The 24,219-nt window shown below is 40.3% G+C and overlaps 2 protein-coding genes across 2 annotated transcripts; both read right to left on the bottom strand.

The window, feature by feature from the left end:
- Positions 1-1,254: 1,254 nt before the first annotated feature.
- LOC139732122 (nmrA-like family domain-containing protein 1) lies at positions 1,255-8,712 on the bottom strand. The gene is made up of 6 exons (XM_071642990.1): positions 8,450-8,712; positions 4,430-4,557; positions 3,650-3,727; positions 3,176-3,338; positions 1,871-2,067; positions 1,255-1,443 (listed from the first exon to the last, which is right to left on the bottom strand). The coding sequence occupies exons 1-6, from the start codon at positions 8,592-8,594 to the stop codon at positions 1,255-1,257; spliced, it is 900 nt and encodes a 299-aa protein (XP_071499091.1). The 5' UTR covers positions 8,595-8,712.
- A 5,211-nt stretch (positions 8,713-13,923) lies between these two features.
- Positions 13,924-22,959, bottom strand: LOC139732121 (nmrA-like family domain-containing protein 1). Its single transcript, XM_071642987.1, has 6 exons — positions 22,734-22,959; positions 17,958-18,073; positions 17,109-17,186; positions 16,615-16,777; positions 15,318-15,514; positions 13,924-14,112 (listed from the first exon to the last, which is right to left on the bottom strand). The coding sequence occupies exons 1-6, from the start codon at positions 22,876-22,878 to the stop codon at positions 13,924-13,926; spliced, it is 888 nt and encodes a 295-aa protein (XP_071499088.1). The 5' UTR covers positions 22,879-22,959.
- Between the last annotated feature and the right edge of the window lie 1,260 nt (positions 22,960-24,219).

Here is a 24,219-nt window from a genome sequence, read left to right as displayed (position 1 = left end):
ACATTCTAACATAACTGAGATATCATACGTGTACAGATTATAGAAAAGAATATGACAACACATCAATATAGGGAACTATCACCCTTTATACATTTCCCTGCACTGGGTACTTTCATCTAGCACTTTCTGTCTCGTCTACAATATTCAGCCTTTGCTTCTCTACCGTCTCTCGAGTTGATGTACTCATTCAGTATAAGCCTCATCTCCGGTATTGCTAAACTATAAATTACAGTTAACCCTGATCGCCTGTTTGTTTGGCATATCATGTTAAACGTAGGTATCCCCCCCCCCCCCCTCCTTACAATCATGCAAATGACTGGTAGAACACAGAGTGCAAAGATATAATAATACAATATATCGTTTTCACGGATTCCGACTTAATAATTAGGCCTATAACATGTAGTCGTATTCACATTTGTATGCGTTTCTACCAGTCTTTTGCTAAAAATCATCAAAGGAGATGCAAAATTCAGATCTAATCAACATGAAAATCCTGCTACTTTCTCTCTCCAAGACTTGTAAAGAATGCACTTCCAAAAGTTGGGCAGACTAAAGGTTAACAAAGGATGTCCCAACTCCGGTTCGAACGTGGACTTTTTAAAGTTCTTTCGAAGGAGAGGAACAGGGTATACTTATATTAACAATATTTTCTGAATTTCCAAAAGTAACATCTCAAGACATTTTACTGGTCTCTGAGAGAACACTTGAGTTGGAAAAAGTCTGGGCGTTTGGGTGTTTGTTACAAATAGTTTCGTTTTCTATTTAATTTGTTTTGTGAAAACATTCTCGTGTGTCTAAGGAAATGGTTTGTTTATTTGATCGTTAACCCCCCCCCCCAAAAAAAAAAAAAATGAAGATTTTTCTGTCAGTTTTCATATTTTTTTCTTTCCATTACAACCGCACAATCTGAAATAATTACATTACCCATCACTGTAGCAGTTAATGATGTAATTATGACTTTATCCATGCTACTGGTACTCAGGCCTGTTTCTAAAACAAGGATTCATCTACTAATGAAGTACTTTAAATACAGTGCACTTCCGTTTTATCAAAATTCTCGATACAATGAAATCAAAATTCAGGCCCAAAAATTATATCTATAAGTCTTCATATACTAGAATGTTCGACTACGATGAAATTCGATTTAATGAATGAAATTTGCCGGTCCCGAGGACGTCGTTCAAATAACGGGGGTACACTGTATAACGGTATTTGATTTTTAAAACCTGGGGGGGGGGGGGGAGGAGGGGGTCACTACTTCAGGATTGCACGAATCTTCTCCTTGTTATCTTGTACGAACGCCATAAAATCCTTAGACTTAGGATCCAGGGTTTTTGTCTCGCTGACACTGTACTTGGGGTGCTCCGTCTGGTAGAAGGCAAACATAGCTGCAAGGTCATCGGCTCCGGGGAAGCCTAGTTTTCCGAACTCTTCAGGAGACATCTGCCGTTGAATATAGTGAATAAAGGAGAAAAAAATGAAACGGAAACCAATGCTAATACATTTTCATTTACTGAAGAAAACGTATTATCATTACATCGGCTGCTTTTACGTGATTTTGACTTCGTGAAAGTTCTCGATAGACCTCGACAGACTTCAAAGACATATTTTATCACTCAACAGAAATATTTCATGGGTATGGCTAATGTGGTTGGCTTGTTGTTGGTAGTACGTGTAGGTGCTGTTCAACTGTTCACCATGATTCGTATGATGTCGTCACTGTTGCAGCACCACATTATTTTTCACTGCTCGTTCGTATGATACAGTGTAAGTGACTGATTAAGCATCCTGTTTTCCTTAATGATTGAGTATTCAATGCAGAACAAATCAAGCTGACCAAATTGAAATTGAATAACAGATTCTAACATACGGGACTGGGGTTCACTTGTACTGGTGGCCCAAGAACTTTGTTGACGACGTCGCAATATTCTGCCACCGTCTTCTTGTCCCCTGACAGCGAAATCACCCTTCCTTTGAACTTCTCGACGTCATTGAAGATAGCGGCCACCGCAGCCCCCGCAGAGCCGGCGTAGACGAGGTCAAGCGGTGTCCCCTGCATTGGAAAGTCTGATGGTACGTCGAAATGAAGAAGATAATAAGTCTTCATTTGTCTCATTATACAAGGACTACGCCCTGTTCCAAAATGTTCGTATAATGCCATATCTGTTGCATTTAAGACCCTATACTATGTCATGGGCTTGCTTTGGGAAGTTTCAGTCGTCCGATACCATGACACTCTTTTTTTTTAATAACTAAATGAAGAAAGTGCGTTATGTTTCTGACACGAGACTGTAAACAGCAAATTTTTTTCCAGTCCTCCTTTGATTGTTGACATATACCTATCACAAGCCTATAGAAAGGTGAAACACTCTCTCACGGCATGTTCTTATACCAACCTCGACGGAATTTCATTTGGGCAATTGTATATAAGAATCGCATTGGTCATTTACATATAGTCTAAGGGGATTACAGAGTCTCGCATAGAAGTGAGCCAGTGCTTCTGGAATCATTGCTTCGAACGTGAATTTTCATTTCTCCATTTACAAAAGCCCTTTATCTGTGACAGCTGGCCTCGTAAACTATTTCAATTTCATTTTCAATTTTATATTATTTCATACTTCTCATATATATCAATATCAGGCCTACATGAAATGTAATGGCATACATTCTTGTACCTTGTCGCTAATGTACAAAACAAACAAAAACAATATATATTTGTAGAATGATACACATGGTAACTATTATAATAACTGGTCGAAGTCTCGGTTCCGGGTAGTACAAAGAGAAGTATGACGGGACCTACATGAAAGCAAGCTTGTTCGGCTGTAAGCCCCGAATGACCAAAATCCATTGAGTTTACTTTGAGTGGTTATATCTATGGGAAGTTCCAAAGGTTACAGGAACTAAACTACAAATGGACAGACAAACGTACTCAACGACAGACTGACCATGAGAACACATACATACAGGTCCTACATGCGCCGATGCGTAGACGTTGAAGGCTTTAGCGGCAATCATTTATTGACACTTATGTCAAAACGTTCAGCGCAAAATCTTAAACACAGTGCAACTTTTTCTCTGAAATCAAATTTCATCTAAAAGGTATGACATTTCCAATTCTGAAACACATGGGTTGCGTATTAGCTGGTCCTGACGACAGACCTGAAATACTTACTGAAGAGGTATCCTCCCGATTCAAGCTTCGTGTAATTTGTTTCTGCCAGGAAGTTTTCCATGTACGCTGCATATTGAACCGACGTTGCCGTCAAACCAGACTGGAACATGTATTCGTCCACCTCTGCCTTACCGTCGAAATGGGGGCAAGCCTTACCAGTCAGCTTAAAAAAGAAACAGAAAGTAAACAAAAACCAATATTTTATGTTTGTACAGATGAATGAGAATGAATGGCAAAAATAAAATCAGCTGAGCGAATGATATCCAGGTGAATGAAAATCAAGCATGGCATGTATCAGGAACACTGAGAGATTTTAAGGAGAATTTAATCAAAAGGAATGCAGCAATATTATTATAACACATCATGCATGCACAACGATATAAAGAAGAGGCATGACGAAAAAATCAACACATTTTCACATTTACATCATATTGAAAGAGCACTTTACTTTGCGTTGACATTATGCATTCATACCTTTTTGACCGCAGGCAAGCCACTAAAGACAATGTGCTGGACGCCGACTTTCTTAGCTGCATCAACGATGTTCTTGCCCTGAAGGAAAACGAAGAGTAACATACCCACTGACCAGTTACCAAAATGTTCCAAGAATATACCGACCTTCATGAAAGAAAAAAACTAGGCTTCCTAAACATACTCATGTATAGCAGAAAAAATCCCTGTGTTTTATTGGAACAACACCTTCAAAATCGGAAGAACCGCCCCAAAGAACTCTACGAGCATGCAGAAGAGGGCTGTTTACAACGCTAAATAGGCTTCACGTCGCTGTTAATCGGGTAACTACTATCTAGATATGATGTTGATCACTTAATGACACTGGTTTAGAAAACAGATGTGAAACGTACAAATTTGGGTTAGTTACGCAGTTATTCGCAGACAATCAAGCCTGTATCGCCTGACGGCTGCCCATATTACCTGGATCTGCTCGTCTAATCAGTGAATATCATTCAATTTCCTTCGATAATGCAGAGGCAATACATAACACTTTTAACAATATGTTATTGGAAACGTCTTAAAAGGGGAAAAATCGAGGATATAGTAATATACTATTGCTATAACTTCGCAAATTTTAACGATGAAAAAAAAGAGGGGGTAACAAATCATTTCTGCGTAGCCCGGTCTTCAAAAAAATATTCAAATATATTGGGTTAAAAAAAAAGTGCTGTGATTGCGTCAACCGGTGTAATTACTGAAAGATCCCCACATATAAAAGAAGATTGTTAAACCCATTCTCACCATTTGCACTTCTCTTGCTTGATCAAAGATTTCCCAGTAGTTTGTGACTGCGAAGACACCATAGCTTCCCGCCAGGGCCCCCTCTAGAGACGAAACGTCCTCTATGGATGCCTGCACCATCTCGACACCTGTTGGAGAAAAAAAAAAAAGTGTCCTGATAATTTTGTTTCCTGTAAAGTACACGTAGGTATCTTATTGCTGAGGAGACTCGGTGGCGAGCTGATGACGACTCAAGTCTTGCTGGCTCCGGAGATATGTCCGCAATGTCTTCTGGAGACCAGTCGGGTCTCCGGAGAGTCGCGGGAGAATCGAACAGGTTTGATTTCTTTTTCGGAGACTTTTTATTGTCTTTAGCTGGTGTCGGGGACATCCCCGCGACGACTTTCCTGTTGTGGCCACGTCGCAGGGACTGATATTATTCATGCCGTCTCCAAAACGTCTCTGCAACATTGCGGAGGCCCATGGCGACCTGTAGAAACGGCGACGGTGTGGAGACGTCCCGGAGATGTCCTAGCAACTGAGAGGATGTCTCGGAGAAGTCCCCGCGACTCCCGGATGAGTAAGTCGATACCTTGTTTGAAGACGTCTCGGAAGTCGCTCTAGAGTCGCGTTCTTGGTAAGAGGTCATGCCATTCTTGTTCATTCGAGTGGCAAGGGACAGTCGCTGCAACGTACACGTTTAGGCTCTTTGAGAGGTTTGGCAAATCCTGAATTTAAATTACCCATTCTGTACGCTGTTGTCAAGTCTCTACTGAAAACACCACCGTAAAGAGGCATTTTAAAAACTATCACGTTCAAGCAAAAGTAGAACAAAAAAAATGATATCAATAATAAAAAAGAACGTGAGAGATCACTTCAAAGTAAAACTAGCCGTATTCCGGTATTCGCAATCATAATCTGTCATTTAAAGTTAGTTGTTTGTTTAGTAGATATTAGACCCCGTTTACAGTGCGGGGCTAGGCCGCGGCTCGGCCGCGGCCGAGCCCGCCTTCATTTCAGCGTAAACGCGCAAAAGGCCAAATGCAGGGCCAAAATTGGCCGCACATTTGGCTACGCTCTGGAGGTGGACTCTGCCGCGGCCGAGCCGCGGCCCAGCCCGGCCTTTCCTCAGTGTAAACGCAAACTGGGCCAAATGCGGTACCAAATTTAGTCTAACTTCCAGACACTCTGTCCGTACTATTTCGCTATTCAGGATATTAACGCCCTCAACGTCGAAAACTAGTATAGTTTAAGGTGGTTTTGTCCTGCAAAGGATTTTTCCTTTGGCAAAGGCGGCGACTTCGACGCCGTCGCGGAGTCCAGTTCGCAAAGGGTCTGGAAACCAGACTATACCAAATTGCGTTTCGATTTCGATTTATTTTCATATCTCTCGATGAAAAAATACATCAAATATAACAAAATTAAATGAAGTACATGATACCAAGCTATCTGCTACTTGCTATTGCAAGTATATAAAACATATAGTGGTCGATCTATGAAATTGTTTACAAGCAGAGCGCCACGACGACAAAATATTGAAAGGTTTGAATTAAAATTCAACATTCATAAGCTTATGTAAAGCTGATATGTCACCATCCTCGTTCACTGTGATTTTTTTTAATGAATTTTGAAAGAAGTCTTAATCCACCTCGCAATCACTATAAATCATGTAACGCTGTACCCAGTATAACCAATGTATTTTCAAGTGCAAAAGTCGGAAAATCATTCGGAAGACTCCTTTAAAGTAACACACACGCGCTCACGAGAGCATTGAGAATTGAGGGTTTCTGGGACGAACACTGTCAGCTGACTGTACTAGGGGTTTCTATAGCTCAGTCGGTAGAGCACCGCGCTAGCTCCGGATGTCTCGAGTTCAAATCTCGATGGAATCCCATTTTCTTTTTCTTTCTTTTTCCAGGCACTTCACCCGTTTTCAACAGAAGTATGGTCAGTCATGAACCCTACATGGCGCTGTAGCTTTTGGGACCCTCTGAGCCTTTGCGCTGTTGGCCACAAAGTGGATACGGCGGTAGTAGCAACAGGTGGTCGTTCGCGTGAGGGTATTGTCTTGATGGCCAAGGAATCTAATAAAATCCAGATGATCTAAATGTTGAACTAAGATATAGGGTAAAATTCACGAAATGGGTGGAAATGAGCTGTTTGGCGGTGGTCTGCGTTCTCAGAGTGCATATCCATTCTTGTCGTTGCTTTTAGTGTTTCCTGTTTTGTTTTGTTTTGCTTTGTTTGGGGAGTGGGGCTTGACTTGGACTATTGATACAAATAGCTGCAATATCCATTAATATTCAGTCATCATGGACCGATGAAAAGCCAATGTAAGCTAGTACAATACATGGTTGGGAAATATCTAGTGGTAAGTAGTAGACTCTACACTGTTATATTGAATTTGACAGTGATATCAGTCATTCTAACTTTGAAAGAATTTACTCAATATTACTTGAGCCTTCGAAGAAAATGGGTCGCACTTGTTATTATTATCATAATACCGAAAAAAAGGAATCAATGCATGCTCTATCCTCGGAGATTCACTCGACACCCAAAGTTCCTCCAGTATAGAGCCCGGTTGATAGGAAGTTTAATTTGACCTATAACCCAGTGACCCATTTCTCGAAGAGCGTGCTGACACGATAGAGCCCACCCTCCGGACTCTGCGCAAAGACACCCACGCATGACATTGCACGAAAGCAGGTGAATTCCATATACGGTGATATTCATATCATTATAATATACATGTACCATCCCTCGTTGGCTGAACAGCTTCTAATTCGCCTTTGCGCTCTCTACATTCCTAGTGATTCCTCGCACCTTAAAGGACAAGTTCACCTTTATAAACATAAGGATTGAGAGAATGCAACAATAATAGTAGAACACATCAGTGAAAGTTTGAGGAAAGTTGGACAATCGATGCAAAAGTTATGAATTTTTAAAATTTTTGTGTTGGAACCACTGGATGAGGAGACTATTACAGCTTGTGAGTCATATGCGTACAACAGTATAAACAGTATAAAAGAGCACTTGACTTGCCTCTTTCTAAAGGCGGGGGAATAATATTACCCATAACATTTTTCGGTAACGAGTCAGGGGAATGTGTACTTTTTTCAAAAGATGGAATTTTGTGAAATTCTCTTTATATTTTCCTTATATTGTTGTACGCATGTGACATCTAAGTTATACATACACTGCAGTAGTCTTCTCATCCAGCGGTTACTGCACAAAAACTTCAAAAATTCATAACTTTTGAACGGATTGTCTGATTTTCCTCAAACTTTCACTGATGTGTTCTACTAATATTGCTACATTCTCTCAATCCTTATGTTTATGAAGGTGAACTTGTCCTTTAACACCGTAGGACCGGGGAGGAGGTAGTGCTATACGGTTCCCGGCCTTCCCCCATAATTATGTCACCCTCCTAGGGGAGGGGGGATCCCTTGCTATATTTTTGTAATTACTTCTCTTTATGTTTGTTGTTGTTGTTGTTTTTGAAGAGCCAAAGAAGGGGGAGAGCTGCTGCCCCTTTAAGCACCCCACCCCCGTCCCGTGACCCCTGTATCATTACTATGTCTATGTTAAAAGGATTTTTCGTAATTAGGTTCTTTATTATCGTAGTATCATAACGCAGAATCAATACATTCTCAATCCACTGATCGGGAGTTTCACTCGAAGTTCCTCGCTCCTCCACTTAGAAATCCTACACCCCCAATATAAAGCCACACCACCGAAGAGTTAACTGATACCACTTCCATAGCCTTTTATAAGACTGTTTGTTCTTCCCGTGATATTTATTCACTTCCATGGTTATAACATAATAAACAGCAATTCAATCTAGCTATCATTACTGTATAAATGGAGCTACTCAGCAGCTCAATGGTACAACGTAACAAATTCGTCGCTGGTACGGATGTATGCCCTTCAGAGTCGTACGTATTCCCTGCAAACTTCGCACAAAGCGCATTATATCTCGATGTACATCACCCATACCCGCACTACATGACAGAAGAGTTGAATATCATACGTACGCCATACCTTGCTCGCTTAAAGCCTTTGCCTTAGCGCTCTCCACATTCCTTGTGATTCCTCGCACCTTGAAAGACTTATTTTCCAGCAGGCCCCTGGCGACAGACCCTCCCTGCGTACCAGTAGCTCCGAACACGGTTATTAACTTGCTCATTTTTGGAGAAGGATTCAGCGAAATTTGAGTAAAGTGTATGGGTCGTTGTTTAGGTGATTTTCACGCCAGCGCCCCTCACAGCCTACCTGTGTTTGGAACGATGAGGTCTAACCATGGAGCTAGCCCATTGATCGCGTGTACCGTGTGTGTTGATCCCATAAGAGCTCAGAATCTCGACACGAATCGCCACGCCTATTGTTACTGTCATTTGGAGCCGGGGGTGCTGGGGGTGCTGCAGCACCCCTGACTTTTTGGAGCAGGGAGACACAGCGCCCCTGTGAAAAATAAAACTTGCATGTTTTTTTTTTACAGGGAAAATGGTGTTTTAAATTGTCTAAATATCCCAACAAAGGTGCATCAAATCGCTGAATTTCACTTCTGAAAATGCAAAATCTCCACAGAACAAGCTTATCAGCTTATAAGTGAGATGATGATAACGATAATGATAATGAACAACATTTATATAGCGATGATACTGATGTTTCTAAGCATATGAATATAGACGATAAAGATATAGCACCATTTAAGCATTCCAATTGTCCTAGGATATTTACTTTCCCTACATTTTATTGAAAAATGGTTCAAATATGCTATACTGCATGAAGGGCTCACTGGATTGCTGAATTCCAATTCTAAAAATGCAGAAGATCCCTCATTTAAACCTGCGTCGCGTTGGAGGAAAATACCCCCACGATATTTTCCTTTCTATTTTAGAGTAATTCAACAGCTAGCTTCTTGTATATGCACGGGTGCGGGACAGTTGCCATGATATTCCCCCCCCCCCCTTAAAGGACAAGTTCACCTTCATAAACATAAGGATTGAGAGAATGCAACAATATTAGTAGAACACATCAGTGAAAGTTTGAGGAAAATTGGACAATCGATGCAAAAGTTATGAATTTTTAAAATTTTTGTGTTGGAACCGCTGGATGAGGAGACTACTACAGCTTGTGAGTCATATGCGTACAACAGTATAAAGAAAATGTAAAAGAAAATTCAACATATTTTCACTTTTTTCGCATAATAAAAGAGCTCTTGATTTGCCTCTTTCTAAAGGCAGGGGGAATAATATTACCCATAACATTTGTCGGTAACGAGTCAGGGGAATGTGTACTTTTTTCAAAACATGGCATTTTGTGAAATTCTCTTTATATTTTCCTTATATTGTTGTACGCATGTGACATCTAAGTTATTCATACACTGGAGTAGTCTTCTCATCCAGCGGTTACTGCACAAAAACTTCAAAAATTCATAACTTTTGAACGGATTGTCTGATTTTCCTCAAACTTTCAATGATGTGTTCTACTAATATTGCTACATTCTCTCAATCCTTATGTTTATGAAGGTGAACTTGTCCTTTAAATATTTTTCAGGATGTCGGAGATTTTCTTGCTTTTTTAATGGAAAACTGTCCAAACATTTTACCGAAGCTGTGCAAGGAATTATCGCAGTTCAATTCTGAAAATACAATACCTCTCTCACGTGGGAGGGAGATACCCCTCCCACGCCCTCCCACTGTTTTACTTTCGCATAGATTTAGTACATTTAGATTCACATATTTCCAAATGATTATTTCATCAGAAGATCTGTCATTTCAGTTCAAAAAATGCAAAAGTTCCCTCATGTGGGAATATTATTCCCTCCTTTCGTTTAGGCCCTCACCATTTCCCCGCGTAGTTCCCCTCCATGCACTTAGTATACAATGGTTCACTTTGGGGATTGTAATTTCCCAAATTCCATCAAAAAAATAGTGTTTACGAGATAATGTCAACTGGATTCTAGAAATGCCACGGTTTCCTCGTATCAAATGGAGTCAATCCTGAAATAAAAAAATGGTTAAATAAAAAAATGTTACAAGGCATATTTTATTCAGAGGCCGTTGTCCTAGACAAGCGTTTTGCTTATTGATAACGGTCACCTCCACCTGTACACTTAAAGATCTGAAATGATATTTATGTACTTTTTTCACATGATTATATATTTGTGATGCGAAAGTTTGTTTATATTTTCATGACTTGTGAGTAATATGTTCGATATTTTTACATGTACAAATGGAGAAATAAAACTTACTGAAACCGAAACTGAAATAAAAATCAAAGATATTGGGTTGGGGGCTATGCAAACCCCCCCCCCCCCCCCCCCAAAAAAAAAAAAAAAAAAAAAATCCCAAGCTAGACCTTCAGCCCCCTCCCCTCCCCCTCCCCCTGCCCCCTTACATGCACACACACGCACACACATCAATATCGATACAAATCGAACGAATCCACAACAAAACAAAAGATCGGGGAAAATAACAACATTCATAACTTCAAGAGGGTTCTGTCTTCCCATCGAAGCGTGGTGTCGGGGTGTGGGGTGCATAATGTAGGTGCCACACTGTTTAGAAATTAAGGAAAGATGGACACACGTTAGAGGAAATGTTCAAACTCTGCTCTGATGTTTTAGTAAACTTCAGGTCATTCGCAAAATGGATACAATATTAACTTCGTGAGTGGTGCCAATTTAACGTTTGGCAATTCAAAGCTTCAGTTTATGATAAAGATCCACATCTTCGTGCAACCTTCTCATGAGGTTCGGGTTTCATCGTGTGGCTTTCTGTAGGCATCGTATTTGCTTTGACTGTTGGTTGGCTTCTAACCAAATTCTTGGGCAACCTCGTGTGAAATTTGCATTTCTATATTCATATGGCCATCTTGTGTCAATTTCAGGACATTGTAACGCCACCGAAACACTGTACACACGGCTGAAGGACATACCCAAGATCAAGACACTGAAGAAAGAATATATTCTAAGCAGGATGTCCCCGAAAAATGATAAAACAAGCCGGAAGATTCTTTTGTTAACTTTCAAAATATGTTTGAGAAACACTGAACCAGTCTATCTCCAACACCTATAGTGACGGAATGTTCACCTTCCCGAAACTTGCGGTCTCACAGATAGTTCCTCCTACCAACATGACCAATACTCAATCTTACCGTTACCCCCCCCCCCCCCTTTGTTTATAGTTAAAAACAAAAGAAATAAACAGAAAAAAGAAGTGAAATCCGGAAGTGGCACCAGAAATGTTCATGGTTGCGCCCCCCCCCCCCCCCCCCTTTACAGAATTCCTGGATCCGCCCCTGCTTTCAGTCAGTATCCTATCAGCAGTGGGATAATCTCTCTGAATGCATTAAACATACTGACCCAACAGATAATTTTGAATTTACGTTTAAAATTTACGTTCATCAATAGTCTCATGTCTTCGCATACACAGCTTGAGATTGTTATAAATGTCTGAACATTCTGAAACTACTAGTATATCTTCTTCTCTCCTCTTCCTCTTTTTTCTCAAACGTAAACCATTACTGTCTCTATCATTCAACATGTCTCTCGGGGATCAGTGATTTGTATCACGTCAACTTCCATTCTGAAACCTTATACTTCTACTATTTTTCCAAGGATTCCCGCCGTCCCAAGCAACGCTGTTTGCCCCATGGCCAGGCACACCCACATCGAGAATCGATTTTCCCGTTTTAGGGTCGCTTTTCCATATCTGATATCTCTGGAGAGAATTTTTATCGACAAATATGGGGCGATTCCACCTGTAACAAGTAAGGCGATTATTCGCGTTCGTACTGTCGTCTTTGGTCCACATACAACACGCATGTATATGCTAATTACCCGCATGTTTCACTCCCTACATCGTATTATTATGGATCAGAGCTTCACATCTAGTTTAGGTTTGCAGTCGCAATGTTGTTACTTCCGCTTAAAGGACCGAATTGCTGTGTAAAACAGAAATGGGCACCTAACACATTTTATTTACTACAGTTTAGATATGCATCAGAACTCATACATAATGATACAGTGGCAACATAAACTGGCATATAGAGTTCATTCCCTATGACTGACATGCGGAATCTCCGTATGGTTATCATATCACCAACAGAAAAGCACTTCTGATCAAGCTTGTAAACATCCGTCCAAAACAATCCATCCAATGATGGTAAGATTATTACTTTTCTCACAATTACAACTACTTCGAATTATGACTCGAAAGCAGGGGAATTGACACGTACAGAATGTAGACAGTTCTTCTCCAAATATTACCTTTTACATTTACCTACACGGGGTAATTCTATCTAACACTTTAAAACACGGCATGCAGCTCATAGTAAATATTTCCCTGCGATTTCCTAGTTTGTTCGTTTGTTTTTGTCTAATTTTCTGTGTTGTCTACAATATTCAGCCGTCGTCTTCTCTAATCCGCCTCTCGAGTTCATGTAGTCATTCAGTAAGCCTCCAGTATTGCTAAACTATATTAGAAAAACTACAGTTTTCCCTGATCTCCTGTTTGTTTGGCATATCATTTTATACGTAGGTACCCCCTCTAATTACAGTCATGCAAATGATTGGTACATTACAGAGTACAAAAATATAATGATGCTACAATAAATCGTTTTCATGGATTCCGGATTAGCTATCATAATCAATGGCTGTCGTATTTCCATGTTGATACGCTTCTATGAGTCTTTTTTGCTAAAAGTCATCAAGGAGATGTCTGAAATATTCAGCACTAATCAGCATGATACTCCTGCTACGTTCTCTCTCCAAGACTATATAAAGAATGCACTTTCAACAGTTGGGCAGACTAGAGGTTAACAATGGATGTTCCAACTCCGGTTCGAATGTTGACTTTTTAAAGTCTTGACCAAGTCGGATTTCGTTTCTTTCCAAGGGGAGGAACAGATTAGTATACATGTGATATGAGTAGCATTTCTTATGCCATTTTACTTGTAGAGGACACTACTTTTACTTGAGAGGACACGAGAAGTTGTTGTGTTTGTGTTCGTTAGTTTCTTTCTTTCTTTTATTTATTTCGTTAAGACAAGAATATTCTCGTATTTCTAACAAAATGGCTTGTTTATTATTTTGATTAAAAACAAACTTTTGAATATAATTATTCTTTGTCAGTTTGCCATTTATTTTCCTTTCTTGCCGTTACAAACGCACCATCTGAAATAATTACATTACACATCACCGTAGCAGTTAATGATGTAATTATAACTTTATTCATGCTACTCATGCCTGTTTCTGAAACAAGGGCTCCTATACCACTTCGAGCACAGTGCACTCCCGTATAACAAAATTCTTGATACAACGAAATCAAAATTCAGGCTCAAAAATTATCATCTATGTCTTTATATATCATACTGTTCGACTTCAATGAAATTCATTTTACTGAATGAAATTTGCCGGTCCCGAGGACGTCGTTATAACGGGGGTACACTGTTACACTGTATTTGATTTTAAAAACCTCATATCGGGTGGGGGGGGGGGGGGGGGGGCATTACTTAAGGATTGCACGAATCTTCTCCTTGTTATCTTGTACGAACGCCATAAAATCCTTAGTCTTAGGATCCAGGCTTTTCGTCTCGCTGACACTGTACTTGGGGTGCTCCGTCTGGTAGAAGGCAAACATAGCTGCAAGGTCATCGACTCCGGGGAAGACTAGTTTTCCGAACTCTTCAGGAGACATCTGCCGTTGAATAAAGTGAATAAACGAGAAAAAAAGAATTAACTAGAAAAAGAAACGAATGCTTATTCATTTTCATTTACTGAAGAAAACGCGTTGTCATTAGATCGGCTGCTTTTACGTGATTTTGACTTCGTGAAAGTTCTCGATATAGACTTCGACAGACTTCAAAGACTTATTTTATCACTCACCAGAAATATTTCATGGGTATGGCTAATGTGGTTGGCTTGTTGTTGGTATATAGTAGTGGTGTTTAATGTTAGGTGTTGTTCAACTGTGCGCCATGATTCGTATGAGGTTGTTACTGTAGCACTGTGCTCGTTCCGAAGTGACTGATTATAAGCATCCTGTTTTTGCTTAACCCTATTTTAACTAGGGGGGGGGGGGGGTCAAATTGACCCCCTCCCTCGACATTTCGCGCCACGATTCCGCAACGCGCAAAGATTTTGCCGCGTCGTTTCATGACTTTTTTTCATTGAAGTCTCCTGCATATTTTGAGACCAAATTTGCGACGTCCGGGTACACCGTTCTGAAGTTAAGCGATGTTTTGCATATGCATGTCAACCCGAAAACAGCTTAAATTCATGATTTCGTGTGCAAATCCAATGCAAATTGTGGGTTTTCTTTTTTTTAATTGATATAAATTCGATTACTTCAACTTTTAACCATTGAAATTAATCAATTAATATAGATAAGCTTGAAAAAGTGCGTGCAACAAATTTTGGCAAAAAAATAGAAAACAAAAGATCAAAAAACATTAAAATACATAATAAACAAAACAATAAAAAACAAAAGAAACTGATTTTGATTGCACTATTTTTTTACAAGAAAATTGTTCGATGTATCTTGAGGAACTCTGACACAAAAACTCCTTCAGTCTTTTTGATGGAGTTATAGGTGAAAATATGATTTTATGCGTAAATTTGCATCATTAATTTATTAAAGAATATGAAATAAAATGTTTCCAATCTATAACCATGTAATCTTGTAGTTGACATCCGGCTCTACGTTTAGGCAAAATTTTGCGGCGATCGCGCGATCGGCGGCCGAGATCTGAAAGGGGGGGGGGGGGTCAAATTGACCCCCACCCCCAGTAAAAACTTGGTTTCAAATAGCCCAGTTAAATTATATAGGGTTAATGGGTGAGTATTCAATGTAGAACGAATCAAGCTGATCGAATTGGAATTGAATAACAGGTTCTAACATACAGGATTGGGGTTCACTTGTACTGGTGGCCCAAGAACTTTGTTGATGATGTCGCAACATTCTGCTACCGTCTTCCTGTCCCCCGACAGCGAAATCACCCTTCCTTTGAACTTCTCGACGTCACTGAAGATAGCGGCCACCGCAGCCCCCGCAGAGCCGGCGTAGATGAGGTCAAGCGGTGTCTCACGCATTGGAAAGTCTGATGGTACGTCGGAACGAAGAACATAATTAGTCCTCGTTTTTGTCATTACAAGAACTACGCCTTGTTCCCAAAATGTTCGTATATTATTATCTGCTGCACTGAAGACCTATACTGCTTCCTGGGCTTACGTTGGGAACTTTCGAACTTCGGATACCACGTCCCTTTTTTCATAACTAAATGAAGAAAGTGCATTGTGATGTTTCTGACAGCTATAGGCTGTAAACAGGAACATTTTCCCCACGTCCTTCTTTGATTGTTGACATCTATCTATCACAATGTCGAAAGATGAAACGCCCTCTCAGAGCATGTCCTTCTACGAACTTTGACGGAAATTTATTTGACCAATTGTATACAAGAATCTCATTGGTCATTTACACAGTGTAACGGGATAACAGTCTCGTATACTAATAGAAAAGAGCCAATGCTTCTGGAATCATTGCTTCAAACGTGAAATTTCATTTCTCCATAAGCCCGTTATCTGACATCTTGCCTCGTGAACTATTTCAATTTCATTTTCAATTCTTTTTTTTCATTTCATACTTCTCATGTATAATATATCAATATCACATCAAAAGTAATAGCACACGTTCTTGTACCTTGTCAATAATGTACAAAACACACAAAAACTATACACATTTGTAGTATGATACACATGCTGTAACTACAATGATAACTGGTCGAAATCTCCGTTCCGGGTTGTACAAAGAGAAGTATGACGGGACCTACATGAAAGCAAGCTTGTTTGGCTGTAAGCAAGCCACGAATAACCAATATCCAATAAGTTTACTTTGAGTGGTTATATCCATGGGAAGTTCCAGAGGTCACAGGAACTAAACTACAAATGGACAGACAAACTGACCAAACGAACACATACATACAAGCCTACATAGGTCCTATACATGCGCCGATGCAGAGTGCGTTGAAGGCTTTAGCGGCAATAATTTCTTGACATTTACGTCTGACGATCAGTGCACATTTTAAACACAGTGCAACGTTTTCTCCGAAATCGAATTTCATCTAAAAGGTACGACATTTCCCAATCTGAAACACATGGGTTGCGTATTAGCTGGTCCTGACGACAGACCTGAAATACTTACTGAAGAGGTATCCTCCCGATTCAAGCTTCGTGTAATTTGTTTCTGCCAGGAAGTTTTCCATGTACGCTGCATATTGAACCGACGTTGCTGTCAAACCAGACTGGAACATGTATTCGTCCACCTCTGCCTTACCGTCGAAATGGGGGCATGCCTCACCGGTCAGCTTAAAAAAAAAATAAAGAAATTGAATTGAAAAAAAAATATGTTTGTACAGATGAATTAGAATACAATGACAAAAACAAAATCAGCTGAGCAAGTGATATCCAGATGAATGAAAAACAAGCATAGCATGTATCAGGAACACTGAGAGGTTAAAGGAGAAATAAACCCAAATGGGCCTACCTGATAAGTGAATTAAAGAACGCAGCAATATTAGAGGAACAAATCATGCATGCACAACGATGTAAAGAACATATGACGAAAATCAACACATTTTCACATTTATATCATATTGAAAGAGCACTTTACTTTGCGTTGACATTATGCATTCATACCTTTTTGACCGCAGGCAAGCCACTATAGACTATGTGCTGGACGCCGACTTCCTTAGCTGCATCAACGATATTCTCGCCCTGAAGAAGAACGAAAAGTAAGATACCCACTGACAAGTTAATGAAATATTCCAAGAATATGCAGAAATTCATTACAAAAACAAAAACAAACAACCCCCCCCCCCCCCCAATCCTAAGCTTACTGGACATACTACGGTATAGAAGGAAAAAAAATCCCTGTCTTTGGGATATTATGTCTTTAGATGGCTCGTTGCCAAGTCACTTGGAACATGGACCCTATGTGGTAGGGTCCATGCTTGGAACAACATCTTCAAAATCGGAAGAGCCGCACAAAAGAACTCTACGAGCATGCAGAAGAGGGCTGTTTACAACTTAAAATAGTCTTCACGTCACTGTTAATCAGGTACCTACTACTTCGTATGATATTGATCACCTACTGGTTGCGAAAACAGATGTGAAACGTATCAAAATTTTGGTTAGTTACGCAGTTACTCGAAGACAATCAAACCTATATCGCCTGACGGCTTCTCATGCAGACCGTGTCTATATAACCTGCTATGGATCTCCCCTTCTAATCAGCGAATTTTATTCAGTTTCCTTCGATAATGCAGGTGCTCTACATACACCTTCTAACAATTAATTATGTTATTGGAAACGTTTTCAAAAAGGGGGAAATCGAGGATATACTAATATACCATTACTATAATTTCGCAAATTTTAACAATGAAAAAAAGAAGGAGAGGGTAACATACCATTCCTGCGTAACCTGGTCTTCCAAAAATCACTGAAAGATCCTCATACATAAAAGAAGATTGTTAAACCCATTCTCACCATTTGCACTTTAAAGCATTCCCAGTAGTTTGTGACAGCAAACACACCATAGCTTCCCGCCAGGGCTCCCTCTAGAGACGCAACGTCCTCCATGGATGCCTGCACCATCTCGACACCTGTTGGTAAAAAGAGTATGCTAATTTGTGATAATTTATATTCCAGTAAAGTACATGTTGGTATATTATTGGTGTGGAGACTCGGTGGCGAGCTGACGGCGACTCAAGTTTTGCTAGCTGCGGAGAGTGTCCGCGATGTCTTTTGGAGACCAGCCGGGTCTCTGGCGTCGATTTTTTTTTTCCGGAGACTTTTTGTAGTCTTCAGCTTATGGTTGCAGCCACGTCGCAGTGAATGACATTGTCCGCGACGTCTGCGAAACGTCTCTCAACCTTGCGGAGACCAATTACGGCCTGTATAAATGGCGACGATGTGGACTTCGCGGAGACGTCCTGGCAACTAAGAAAGCGTCTTGCAGATGTCCTCCTGACTTCCGGAAGAATATGTTGTTACCTTGTTTGAAGATATCTCAGACGTCGCTCCGGAGTGGCCATTTTGGTGAAAGGGCATGCCACCTTTGGGTCTTTCGAGGGGCAAGCGTTGCGACAATCGCTGCTACGTCTCCTCTGTCAGTGAGATAGCCCTTAAAGGGACTGTACAGTACTGGTTGAGGTGAGAATTCAGATTTACTTAAGTATAACATTTCTAGTGAGATAATGAGAAACCTCTTATGAAATAGGAAAGAGCGTATAATTTCAAGATTCAATTTTTATTTCATGAAAACTCGCCTTGAAATGGCCGAGATATCCAAAAAAAGCGACTGTAATAAAATTGACAGGCCACGACTTTCATTAGGATCTCTTTGTCTTACCTCGTTTTGAGATATCTCAGTCATTTCAAAACCGATTTCATCAAGTAAACGTTTGATTCCCCTTAAAATTGTATGCTCTTTAACATTCCATAGAGTGGTTTCTAAATATCTCGCAAAAGATTACAAGCTGAATCGTCACCTCGACCAGTATACTTTACAGTCCCTTTAAGGTTGTTCGGTCCACCTTGAATTTATATCACCAATTCTGTAGGCCTGCGTTGTTGTCACGTCTCTGTGTGACAACGTGAACAGTAAAGAGGCGATTCGAAAGTTAACACATCCAAGAAAACGTTAAAAAAACAGACATATAAACAAACAACAACAAATACAACAACAAAAATACCAAATATCACTTAAAGTAGCCAGGTACTCGTAATTATGATTTGCCATGCAGTTAAGTTCAATTATTTGGATATTAGATATTAGTTCCTCCCCCGGATCTCACACCCTAACATTGTATAATACAGAAATGAAAAAAAAAAATAACTTTCTTCGGTGTAGTTATCGATTGTAATAGAGTCATTTGAGATGATGTGAGGTAAGACAAAGAGGACGTATTTTCAGAAGAACATTACTGATTTGTAGGTCCTTAAAGGCTGTATCTCACCAACGGAGACGTCTCCGCGACGTCTCAAACATAAAAACGGCTTGCGGTCTCACCAAGGAGACGTCTCTGAGACGAGTTATGGCAGGTGTTAAAAAAAAAAATCGAATATGATGGAGCCGTTGACTTGAACTATATAAGCATGATGTCAGCACGCAGATGGGTCACGTTGTTTCTAAAGTAGATCAAATAGCGTCAAATAGAGTCGCGGAGACGTCTCCGCGACCTCTCACCAGTTTTTCTGGTCTCCAGCAGGTGTCGGCGACGTCTCTGAGACGTCTCGGAGACATCGCGGAGACATCGCGGAGACATCGTGGAGACGTCTCAGCAGTCGCGGGTATAGTCTCCGCGACGTCTGCGCAACTGATGGAGACGTCTCAGAGACGTCGCGGAGACTTCGCGAAAAATCGAACATGTGTAAATTTCTTGCGACTCCTCGGAGACTCTGTAATTGTCAAGAGACGTCTTGGAGATGTCGCGGAGACGTCTCTGCAACTAGCGAAATCTGGAGTCGAAAACTAGTCGCAAACTAGTTTCAAGCCCGGTGAGATACCCCCTTAAAGGGGAATTCCATACGATTTTTATAATGAAGTACTTAAATCGACAGATTTGGGAAACTCATTGTGGTCCCTGAGAAGATAAATCAATATTCTGAAAAACAAAAACAAAGAATTACATTGAACACGGAAGATGACATAGTAGGAGGCATATACATATTTCAGTAATGTAGCATTGTAATTGCACTTGCTTAACTCCACCTTAGTAGAATTTATGCATGCTTTATTCTTTTGTTCTGCTTCCTTGAACATCCAATCATGCATTCGTGTGTAAAGCTTTTATCTCACCATCCTCGTTCATTTTCATTTTTTTTGGTGGATTTTGAAAACATTCTAATTTCCTCATCACAATCATTATAATTCTGAAACGCTGTAACCATTTTAACCAAGTTAAGATGTTCAAATGCTAAGGCATGATGATCATCCGGAAGTTTCCCCTTAAAGTTATACACATGCGCTCATTATATCGCTAAAAATTACATTTTGTTTTGTGAAAATTTCGAAGATCTTCCCCGTTCATGACGCCATTTTACCTCTGTGAAATTGTATAATGCACTGTAGTGGTCATGCATGCAATGTATGTAACTAATGGGGCAAAATTTCGCCTTGGCGACTTGGGTTTGTTCTAATTGCTATCATAAAAAGCAATTCATAATTAGGTCATGTGCATATTGCCACAAATGACCTTTCTGTTTGTTTGTTTTGTTTTGTTTGTTTTTCAGGCACTTTCTTCGTTTTCAACAAAAGTATGGTCCGTCATGAGTCCTATGGCGCGGTTGCTTTTGCGACCCTCTGAGTCCTCGCGATGTCAGCCAGAAAGTACGGCGGAAGCAGTAACGACAGGTCGGTCGTGAAGGTATGTTTTGATGGTCAAGAACTCTAATAATGCAGGTCAGTTTTGTTGTTGTTGTTGTTGTTGTTGTTGTTGTTGAAGCAAAAGAAGTATTTATTTAAAAAATGGGGGTGAGTGGCTGCTGAGTGCGCATCTCCCCTTTGATTTTGTAAAGGTGCCTCCCCTTAATACGGAATTCTTGAATCCGCCCCCGCAGGTGATATAAATGTTGGACTAAAATACAAATTTTCTCGTTATATCCGGATTCTCGTTGTATCCGAACACATGTGGAACGTACACTTTATATAAACATGCTCTGTTAAAATTGGGTTACATACATTAAATAGACATCTAACAAGAGAGAGAGAGAGAGATAGAGATGAGGCAAAATTGATGCAACCAATGGTAAGGTAATCGCGTTATCAACGCTGCGTTTAGCTTTCAATTAAATGACAAATTATCGATATTAACCACTTGTATTATGGTGAAAGTTTACACCACAATATTTATACTCTTGTATTTTATTTCCTCCAAGGAGACCGTGCCCAACATCCTATTTCTTCTCTCGCTATTACGGTACAGTGCGATGAGCGAAACGTGTGCTACTTATACTGCAAGAGCGTCATGTGCTTCCAGCTTGTTGCGCTGCATCATGTTGAAGGCGTGCTTTGCGTGAATGTTTTAACCCGTTCCATACTGAATTCTGAAATCCCCATAGACTTAATACACAGACCACCGGGTTCCCGTACGGAACGGGTTCACCGACGAGACTGACGGGTGAAAGCCGTTTACGAAAACAAAAACCAGTACACGTACCGGGTAACTGTGGATTGCAAAATCGACTTAAATAGTACATGTATTTGTATTTCGATAAGCTATAGAGTTGAGTTAATTAGAATTTTATCATCCGACGCCCCCATCGTATTCTAACTTTGACATCTAACTCAATTTATCTTATAGTTACGTAAATGGGTATCATAACTGAGCGGCTAATGTTTGCGAAAGTATCGAATAATAGCAGATTCTAACTTTCGTCAGAGCTCGGTAACAGTTGCGATCAAACTAAAAAACAGTTTTCATTTTTACAACCAGTTTTTCTTATCGCAGAGGATTTTTGAACATGTTCAAAATTTCAATTCGCTGTGTTCGCCGCTAACAGTTAGAAACTTGATCCCGTTAGGTATCTTTGGAAACATTTCGGATACGTAAATACATGTACACCCTTTTTTTTTCTTGTTTTAGCCACTGAAGAACGTTAATTCGAATTGTATAGTGTTTGTGATAACATTTCGGCATAGATAGCGAAAGTTTTAGCTTATAAATATTCCGATGCTGTTTCATCACAGCCCTAGCCCTCGAAACGATCGGAACTGTATGAACTTGCGGCGCGTCACCTTGATTGTGATTTGTTTTGCACTGGCAGATGTTTGTAGTCTCTGCTTGCACGCAAAGATAATCGTCTTTTTTTGTCAAAAAATTATCTTGCAATAACCGGAACTCCAAATCACCATAGGCTAACACGCTAATCTATTTGGGACCGGACGATTCATCTCGTTATAAGCGGATTCTCGTTGTAATCGAATCATGTTACAACGGGATTTCCCCTATATATCTCGATCTGCATCACCCACACGCATATGGCAGAAGAGCTGAACATCATACATCAATAAAACCACCTTCTGTAGCTCAATATCAGAGAGGGCTCGTAGATGGTAGACCCACAGAACTCTGGGTAGACCCAACCCCACTTTTTTTCGTGGAGTAGTAATTTGTGAGGTGTCGCGATCCCAAACGATTCGTTCGCCGCGCGGTGCGATAGGCTTATGCGGTTATCAAACACGAGAGGGCGACATAAAAAGGATAGGACACACACAACAACAGAACAAGAGCCTTGTCTATACGCCATACTAGTTAGTACCTTGCTCGCTCAAAGCCTTTGCCTCAGCGCTCTCCACATTCCTTGTGATTCCTCGCACCTTGTAAGATGTATTTTCCAGCAGGCCCCTGACGACAGATCCTCCCTGCGTACCAGTAGCTTCAAACACGCTTATTAACTTGCTCATTTTTCTCAAAGGAGTCAACGAAATTAGAATATAGTGGGCATACTCGTGAAATAGGCCCCACCACTGCGTGTGCGTACTAATACAGCGGTTCGCCTGTTTCTACTCGTGAATTCAGCCCCACCGTGTCGGAAGATTAGCACGGCGGTGGGGCTTTCTTCCACAGTATACTAGTATCCTAGGGACTTTTCGATTCCCCCCGTGGACTTGGCCGTCGAGGAAATGACATCATTTTAAGGAACTGCGCATGTTCAAGGTTCTCCAGCACGTCCAACGCCAGAATCGCTAACGCGTGATGTATTCGAGGGATTTCACGGCCACCCGAGATTTATGACTTGATGACGTCATCGCAGTACGTCACGAACGGCGTGCGCTGAAATCGAAATGTATGATAACGCCGAGGTCGTGCCAAGTGGACTGCAGCCATTTCGAGCCGCTTCCGTACAAGACTGGCGGCCACGTCCACGCAATCGAAACGTCGTAAAAAATACTCGTGAATGCGGTCCCACCAAACGGCGTTTACGCGAGTTTCCACAGCATAGCATCTTTCCTCCTCCCTTTTCCCGTTTTTTTTTTTCCTTTGGTCTTCAACTTTTTATTCTCGAAGGACTCCCTCATGTCCCTTCGACTAATTTAAAGGCCAATTTAACCATAAATACAACCCTACCTAACCCTTAACCCATTATTTGTTATTTAAGACAAAAGAAATTTTAAAAAATGAGATGAAGCCCGGAAATAGCACCAAAAATATTGTTTGCCCCCCCCCCCCCCCCTTTACGGCATTCCTGATCCGCCCTGATGAGTCTCTCAACAGTCTTTATAATACTCTGCAGGGGCAGGGGGCAGGGTGGGGGAGAGACTAGGGCTTCAGCCCCCTTCCCCACACACACACCTATCGATATGAAGAGTTTGTTCGCAAAAACCGATAAGTCCATATTTGCCAAATGGATATATTTGCGATAAAAGGTCAAGAAAAATAAATAGAATAATAAGAAAATTGTTGCTTCTTTTGACCATAACTTTAAAAATTTACCTTTATATCTAGTGACAAATATATCATTTAAGAGGTATTATTTTGTACTTTATGACAGAGACCGTACTTCAAAATCCTCAGAAGCGGATTTATCGGTTTTTGCGAACAAACTCTTCATATACTTCTAGCTCTTCCAAAAAAAAAAAACAACAACAGATATATATATATATATATATATATATATATATAAACAATTGTATATATATATATATATATATATATATATATATATATATAACGAAGAATAAACCGGTAATGCAATATTTCGCCAATATAGAGTTTATTGAGCAACTCAAATTTTCGGTGGCTTC

Source organism: Diadema antillarum, unplaced genomic scaffold, assembly GCF_040938485.1.
Source record: "Diadema antillarum isolate AM-2024a unplaced genomic scaffold, OU_Dant_1.0 seq00000400_RagTag, whole genome shotgun sequence".
Taxonomy (NCBI): domain Eukaryota; kingdom Metazoa; phylum Echinodermata; class Echinoidea; order Diadematoida; family Diadematidae; genus Diadema; species Diadema antillarum.
Note: the sequence above shows the minus strand (reverse complement) of the source record. Positions and strands in the feature narration are given on the sequence as shown.